Consider the following 8,961-nt stretch of genomic DNA (forward strand, 5'->3'; position numbering starts at 1 on the left):
CCTTTGCATTTGATAGAACAGCCCGCAGATTGCTTATTAACTCCGATTGCAGACACTGAAACCAAAAAGATCATTACAATAGTGTACACATATTATGAAGCAGCATGATAAAAACCAAAGCCTATACTGAAGTGTGTGAATTACATAAATCTCGCGATGAAAATTGATTACCAGGAGAAGCTAGGAGCAAAATTAGTGCAATCCATATCGCTAACTTTTTAGCAGTGGAAGAAAAACTCAGGTGCACCATTTTTGCTCTAATTTCTTCTATATTACAAGTTTGATTACAAATGTTATATATCTTCAATGTACTCTGCGAATACATTATATACTACTAGCTATGCATGATTTTTGACAGCTGTACATAGTGATAAAGCAATTAATCATCCACAGTCATCTATACTTATCTGCCAACTAACTTTTGATGGATATGCATTTCCTCGCTAGAGGTAGCTGCAATCTTTGACTGCAACATTTGTTTTTGGATGATGTAAAAACTACAAGCTATAAGAAAACCTAAAAAAGTATACTGAAAATGTTATAAACGATCAAACAGTTATAGATACATGTATAAGCTGTTTAGAAGTAAGAACATAGAAACAAAGTTTGTGCTTGTCAAAAGACCATGCAATAATTTTTTTATGCAGCAGCACTAATTTTTACATATAGAAAGCTAAACAACTGGCTACCACAAAATCAAGGACTACATGCCATGACTTTCCTTAAACAGACTCCATGATCCCTGTATTCTTGCTACTGCTTATTCTACCAAATCACTCATAATAAAAACAAATAAGTTTAAGATTATAACTCCAACAGAAAATACGATATATAGCATTTGACAAATGGATATCAACCGAACAAAAACAAAAGAAGACATTTTAAATAGAAGATATTTTCTCCTAAAGAAATATATTTGCAATTTGCCATATACTTTTAATGTGTTCAAATTTAACATCCATTCAATAAGTTTTACCAAAATTCATTCAAGTTTAACATACAATCCAAGTCCAACACAGATGAAAATAAAATCTAAGGCACTATAGGACTCCCAAACTCAGTTTTTTTTTTATTAATTTTACCAAAATCATCATCAAATAAGAAAAGATCTAAAATAATTTAAGACAAAAACTATTGAACCGAAACCTAATTTTACTAACGACTAAAATTGCATAATAAAAACAAATAAGTTTAAGATTATAACTCCAACACTCTCCCCCTTAATCTTAAACTCTCAGACAAGTTCCTTTACTCCCAGAAGTTCCCTCATTCTCTCAAACTTGATGGTGGACAGTGCCTTTGTCAAAATGTCAGCTCGTTGATGTTCACTAGCTATGTGCTTTATGACTATTTCCCCACGCTCCACACACTCCCGAATGAAATGATAACGAATACTAATATGCTTGCTGCGCCCATAGAAAACAGGATTTTTGGCAAGATCTATAGCTGACTTGTTGTCTATGTATAGAACAATTGGCCCTATGCATTCATTCATGACCTGACTTAAAACATTTCGAAGCCACATACCTTGACAAGGGCCGCTGTGGCAGCCATGAATTCGGCCTCACAGGAGGACAAAGCTACACATTTCTGCTTTTGAGACATCCATGTGATCATGTTTTCATTTAAATAAAACACCATACCCCCAATACTCATACTCCTCCTGTCATCAATATTACCTGCCAAAGTTAGAATGTTATTACCTCCCTGTTTCGAATAGATCAGTCCGTAGTCAAGCGTGCCTTTTATATCGAAGTATCCTCTTTACAGCATTTTGATGAAGAACAGTTGGTCGTTCCATGTAACGACTTATGATGCCAACAACATACGAAATGTCAGGCCTTGTATGAACAAGGTAACGAAGTCCACCCACCATAATTTTATACTGAGTCGTGTCTACTGTTTTACCTCCCTCATCTTTGGTTAACTGTTCTTTTGGGTCCATCGGGTACTTGGTGGGATTGCATCCTATCATTCCTGCATTCTCCAGAATTTTCTTTGCGTTACTCTCGACTGCTTTATCTTAATATAACCCTCCTTTTGCTGAACTTCAATTCCCAGATAGTACGTTAGCTTTCCCAAATTACTCATTTCAAATTTTGAGTTCATTTGCTTCTTGAACTCCTCAATGATGCCCACATTAGAACCTGTGACCAACAGATATCTACATAAACTGCGATTATCAACTTTTCACCTCTTACTTGCTTAGTATATACAACATGTTCATACGGGCAACGCTTGAACCCAAGTCCCAACAAACAGCTGTTGAGTTTCCCATACCAGGCTCGAGGGGCCTGGCGCAATCCGTACAAGGCCTTCAGAAGCTTATATACAAGATGTTCTTTTCCCTCATTTTCATATCCTTCTGGTTGAGCCACATAAACCTCTTCGTTAATTTCACCATTCAGAAACGCAGTTTTCACATCAAGATGATGCACTTGCCACTGATTTTTTGCAGATAAAGCTAGTAACAACGAACAGTCTCCAATCGAGTCACAGGGGCAAAAATTTCATCGAAATCCACACCATATTCTTGAGCGTAGCCTTTTGCTACGAGTTGCGCTTTATGTTTCACTATTTTTCCGTCTGCATCTTTCTTCAGTTTGAATATCCACTTTAGGCCTATGGTCTTGTGCCCGTATGGAAGTTCCGTTAGTACCCAAGTTCCATTTTTTTGATGGATTCAATCTCCTTGTCCATTGCTTGTTTCCATTCCCTTTTTTTTAACTGCTTGCCCATAGTTGCCCACTAAAAGTAACTCGTCCTCCACTTCTACTACCTCTGAATTATTGTAAATATCATTAAGCGTTCTGTACCGCTTTGGCTCGCTGCTATCATCATAGTTATCAGAATTTTGGTAGCTCGATGGTGAGTGAGGAGGTGTTATTTCACGAGCTTCCGAGATGTCATCATTTTCTGCACCTTCTTGCTGAGACTGCTCGATATCTGTATGCATTTCAGGAACTAAGAAAGACCCAGCATAACTTTCTTCCTCTTTTTGTCGATTCCAAGGCCAGTGTTTTAACTCATCGAACATCCCTACTTACATATACTCGTTTGTTTATAGGATCAAACAAGCGATAAGCCTTAGTATCTGGTTCCTTTCCAAGATTAATTACTTGCATACTTCGATCATCCAATTTTTTTATGTGCACATGTGGGACTTTCATATGCGCCAAACATCCAAAAACACGGACATGACTAATATTTGGCTTTGAACCTGTCCAAGCCTCATAAGGTGTTTGTCCAGACAGAGCTCGAGTGGGTAACCTGTTAAGTATGTAAACTGAGTGCCGAACTGCCTCCCCCCATAATTCTGATGGTAACTTTGTTTCTTTCAAGTAGCTACGTGCCATTTCAACCACTGTTCGATTTCTGCGCTCCACAACACCATTTTGTTGGGGCGTGTATAGAGCCGTATAGTGCCGCTCAATCCCAATCTCTTCACAATACGAAGTGAATTCCCTTGAGGAAAACTCTCCTCCTCGATCTGATCTAAAAACCTTCACTTTTTTTCCATTTCCATCCTCAACTTTCGCTCGAAATTTTTTAAAAGCACTAAAAGCCTCATCTTTACTTTTGAGTAAGTATATCCACATGACGACTGAAATCATCAACAAGAAGGAAGAAATATTTGTTACCTCCAGCAGTTGCAGGTTCAATAGGACCGCACAAATCACCATGGACTGACTCTAGGACTTTGCTGGCCCTGTAGCTTGATTTCGATGGAAATGACTTTCTTGTTTGTTTCGACACCAAACATCCCGTACAAACATCTTTTGGTTGAATAATGTTTGGCAGCCCATACACCATTCTATCCTTATACATCAAAGCAATGGATTTGAAATTGATGTGCCCCAAGCGTGTGTGCCACAGGTACGCTACTTCTTCAGATCTATAAAATAAGCACTCTGGCTCAATATTCTCAATGATTAACTTATACAACCTGTTGGAAGATCTTTTTACCTTCATCAATAAATCTCCTTTCTTCTCATAAACCCACAGATAGTCTCCATTTAGCACGACTTTATTTTCTTCCTCTGACAGTTGACCTAGGCTGATTATATTGCTGCACAAACTGGGTATATAATAAACATCATGGAGTGTCCGTTCCTCACCATTTTTACATTTAAAGATTATTGACCCTTTTCCTTCTATGTTGACTGTTGATCCATCCCCGAACTTGACTTGACCATTTACTCCCTCGTCTAAAGTCTTGAATTTTGACTTTGCACCCGATATGATTGCTAGCGCCGTTGTCCAAATACCATACATTAGACTCCACTCATTTTTCTTTGTCATTTATTATGAGTTTTGGTCGCATCCCCTGTTCATTCAGCAACATTAAATCGGCATGCTTTGCTAATAATAGCGCTGGTTCATCATCATCCATCCTGGACAATTGGACCTCCTGTGTCACTTCTCTAGTACGACGGGGTTTTCTGCACTCCGCTGCGTAGTGTCCATAATTGTTATAATTGTAACATTTTATTTTGCTTTTATCCCTTGCACCTCGCCCTTTCATGTAACCAGTGGACTCTGCTCCAGTTTTTCCAGTTCGCTTTAGCCACTCTTCTCTGGTCAATAGTAGTTTACACTCATCCTTCTCTTTCTTAGCCCATTCATCATCTGTGAGCAGTAACTGACTGCTAGCACCTTCAGTATGGCCTTTCAATCTTTCTTCATGTGCCTTAAGAGATCCCACAATCTCTTCAACCGTCATTGTCTCCATATTCCCAAATTGCTCCAGCGTTGAGGCTATTTGCAGGAATTTCGTTGGTACAGCTCTTAGTAACTTTTTCACCATATATGATTCATTTATTTCTTCTCCGAGTGCCCTGATGTTTGTTACCAGTCCATTGAGTCTCATGCAGAAATCATCAAGCTGATCATTGTCCTTCATCTGCAATGATTCAAACTCCGTTTTCAAAGTCTGGATCCTTGCTTTTTTGACTCTGTCGGCTCCTTGGCACAGAGTTTTGATAGCTTCCCAGGCGTCTTTAGCCTTCTTTTTGTCTGCAATCGAAAGCAAACTCTCTTCTGGTATTCCCTGGTAAATCATGGCCAGGGCAATCTTATCAGTCCTCTCGTCTATCGTAGCCTTTGGATCAGTTGGTTCTATTGCCTCCCAGACTCCGTGTGCTTGCATAAACACCCTCATCTTTAACGCCCAAGCAGTATAGTTGCTTTTGGTTAACATCGGATAACTCAAACCCATAGATCCTCCCTTCATCTTGTTTGCGTCCATCGTTGCTTTTGACATAAACACGAACTATCACTTTGAACCTTAATGCTCTGATACCAAGTGTTGTAAACGATCAAACAATTATAGATACATGTATAAGCTGTTTAGAAGTAAGAACATAGAAACAAAGTTTGTGCTTGTCAAAAGACCATGCAATAATTTTTTATTCTGCAGCACTATTACATATAGAAAGCTAAACAACTGGCTACCAGAAAATCAGGGACTACATGCCATGACTTTCCTTAAACAGACTCCATGATCCCTGTATTCTTGCTACTGCTTATTCTACCAAATCACTCATAATAAAAACAAATAAGTTTAAGATTATAACTCCAACAGAAAATACGATATATAGCATTTGACAAATGGATATCAACCGAACAAAAACAAAAGAAGACATTTTAAATAGAAGACATTTTCTCCTAAAGAAATATATTTGCAATTTGCCATATACTTTTAATGTGTTCAAATTTAACATCCATTCAATAAGTTTTACCAAAATTCATTCAAGTTTAACATACAATCCAAGTCCAACACAGATGAAAATAAAATCTAAGGCACTATAGGATTCCCAAACTCAGTTTTTTTTATTAATTTTACCAAAATCCTCATCAAATAAGAAAAGATCTAAAATAATTTAAGACGAAAACTATTGAACCGAAACCTAATTTTACTAAAGATAAAAAGACATAACTCAGTTAAGTATCATTAAAATATATTAAATACTATGAAAACATGCTAAATTATTTACAACATATTTGATAAAATTTCATAGTACTCTTTTCAAATTAAAAGCTACTTACTCATGAGTCATGATACATTGACGTGATTGAGTATGATCGACTTTTAAAAAATTGTCCACAAGTATTATCTAAATTTTATAAATATAAAATAAATTACCTACAAAAGCAAGTCATTGAAGGTGCAACTCGATCTTTTTTGGAGTAATTTCTTCATTGTTTGCTGCAACAAATTCATAAATAGAGGTATATTAGAAAATGAAAATCAATATTTTCAAAAAATATAAATCTCTAATCAAGTTGAAGAGCTTAAAAATACTCGATACCAACATTTCAGGAAGGAAATTCTATAGAAATACATTTAAAATTTTGTGCCACAATAGAATTGTCGACTAATGTTTCTCGATCGATTGTACTTGATATATCTATTACTACGAAGTGTAAATTAAAAACTGTTATGAACCATGAAATTTCAGTTCGATCCTATCTTTTGTGAAATTTGCAAAAAAAAATAGTAAAATTTTGTTCAAACTTTAAACCAAACTGAAACTCGAAGTTAAAATAAATAACAAACATAATTTTTTAATATATATATATACATGATTTTGATCAGGATTAGATTTCCCTTCACTCTGTAAATATAATTTTAAGGGAAAATTTTAAGTTTGAAAAAGACAAGCATAAAAATTGATTTCGATTCTGTCTCGTTGGCTTGAAAATAGTAAGAATCCATCTATTTAAATAAAATTGTAGAATTTATATTCTAAAAACCACTGTATGCAATAACTTACCGATTTGACTTGAAAAAATATCCACATCTTGATACGATTAGAATATTAAGGCGAAGACGAAAAAAAAATAAGAATTTAGAAAGAAATAGTAAACAACATAGCACGATATGATATTTCCGGGGACGATAAAATTGATAAGTGGTTGAAGAGTTAAAGTTATATGTGAATCAAAATCTAATTTTGTAAAAAAAATGTGAAGGAGAGTTTTGGATAGAGAAATAGATCGGAGAAATAATAATGGTACAAACTTAAGATATTTGGAAATGAGCTAGAAGAAAAAGATTTATAGAAATTAACAACAAATTGGGGAAAAAGAAAAAACAAAAGAACAAGAAACGTGGCGACATAGAATTAATGTTCGTGGCATTGCTAAAACACGCGGCTTTTTAATATAGCGACATGTGTCTAACTCCTTAATTATATATTGACACATAACGTTAATAATATGTGCTCGGCAAGTAAAATTAACTGTTTGTTGAGTTTTACACATTTTTCTTGAATGCTAGCGCAACCAAATGAAAAATTATAAATTTTAGTATTTTATATATTATATCTAGATTATAAGAAATTTATTTAATATAAATTAAATAATTACAAAGTTTAAAATTATTAGTTAATGAAATTATAAAATTTCAAATTTATTATCTAAAATGCTAGAAATCACGAGCTTCAATTTGGTTGTAGTAGCATTCAAGAAAAATGTATAAAATTCGATAAAGATTACTTTACTTCTTGAGCATATATTAGAGTATGTTTTTGATATTTATCATGACAACTCAAATGATACCATTAAGTTTACTGTTCACAACCATATATCCGTTCACTTGAGTGATCACTTTCATATTTAACTCGAAGCAATTGTAAGAACCCACATAATTGTAAGAACCCACGTAAGCTCTTTTAACATCATAAGCTGAAAGTCTAAATTTAAAGTGTTATACGGACTGAACTACACAATGATGCTAAAATGTGGGTAGTAGTCTCACATTATCAAGTCAATTTGAGTCATAAGTTGAGTGGACAAATGTTACATGCGCATAACGAGTGACACTTGGAATGTGTTCTCCTCAGAGAGAGCTTTTTGAGACACTTTGAATCACTCAAAATGACTTAGAGATGGATGAAATATTATCATTCAAAGTTAGTCTCTTAGTAATGATAAATTTGTGGAAGAAAAGAAAGCCCCACATTGGTTTTGCAAAAGGAGCATCCATAACTTTATGTAGCAAAACACTTATGTAGTGTTCAAATATGTTACTTATGTATTGCTCCAACACCTACGTGCGCGCGCAAGGGGTGCAAATCTTGGGCTTTCGAGGAACAATCCGAGACTTGCGAAGCGTTCGAGCTTGCCCGCTGTGCGATGTGCGAACACGAATGTAGCAGAAAATTGACCCGAATAATCACAGACTAATTTTGCTAATTTAATTTCCACTGGTTTTGAGCTTTTAAAATTTTAATTCCTTTTGACTACAGATTATTATAATTGATTTAACGTAATAATAATCAGATTCAATTACGGATTTGATTTATTATCCGACATATTAATTAATGCATTTTAATTAATTACGTGTGGAGTAGCGCACACGTTTCCTCGAGCTTATATAATATCGTATCAGACTTAGGTTTATTGATTCATTCGATATACACACACAGTTGCTCTGTTCTAGTTCACCGAAGGTGCTGTTCGCGTAACATCGTCGTCTTCTCGGAGGCTAACAACTCGCACATACGATAAGGGCCGTAATAGTTTTAAGTAGACAGTTATTCGACTGAACTCGAGAACTTCTCATTCATATCCTTTTAGTTGGTTTTTGTTATTCGCACACACTTATATTATATGTATTAATTGTAGATTTGTTCACAGCTATACATATGTAACATATCCCCTTGAATATTTTGTCCATTAGGAAGAGGAATGACAAATTATTAAAAAGAAAATTGGTTTTAAGTAGTAAAACTTAATGCTTCATTTATGAATTGTGATAACGAGTACTGTAGAGTGACAACGGACGAAAAATCAGAACACTCACACATTAATTTTATTCAATTAGCCATTGAAAAGCACATTAACACTTGTACAAAGAAATGACTTCGATACATATTCTTGGATGATAGTTTAATTAAGAATAAACACAGCAATAATCTTTCTGTATATGAATGCAACCTCCTCCACGAAACCCTG

At 35.0% G+C, this 8,961-nt stretch overlaps 1 protein-coding gene across 1 annotated transcript; it reads right to left on the reverse strand.

Annotated features, from left to right (window-relative positions):
* Positions 1-403: 403 nt before the first annotated feature.
* LOC141703588 (secreted RxLR effector protein 161-like) lies at positions 404-1,975 on the reverse strand. The gene is made up of 3 exons (XM_074507059.1): positions 1,769-1,975; positions 1,528-1,707; positions 404-529 (listed from the first exon to the last, which is right to left on the reverse strand). Exons 1-3 carry the CDS (start codon positions 1,973-1,975, stop codon positions 404-406), a joined length of 513 nt encoding a protein of 170 aa, XP_074363160.1.
* Positions 1,976-8,961: the final 6,986 nt, after the last annotated feature.

The sequence above is a fragment of the Apium graveolens genome, unplaced genomic scaffold (genome assembly GCF_009905375.1).
Source record: "Apium graveolens cultivar Ventura unplaced genomic scaffold, ASM990537v1 ctg6796, whole genome shotgun sequence".
NCBI lineage: Eukaryota > Viridiplantae > Streptophyta > Magnoliopsida > Apiales > Apiaceae > Apium > Apium graveolens.

Bases quoted from the DNA above. Each gene is read 5' to 3' on its own strand.
- LOC141703588 (XM_074507059.1), bottom strand. From the start codon at position 1,975: ATGATAGGATGCAATCCCACCAAGTACCCGATGGACCCAAAAGAACAG. The intron at 1,708-1,768 runs GTAAAGAGGATA...TATTCGAAACAG, and splicing joins CTGTTCTTCATCAAAATGCT to GGAGGTAATAACATTCTAAC. The intron at 530-1,527 runs GTATGTGGCTTC...TAACATTTTCAG, and splicing joins CCACAGCGGCCCTTGTCAAG to TATACTTTTTTAGGTTTTCT.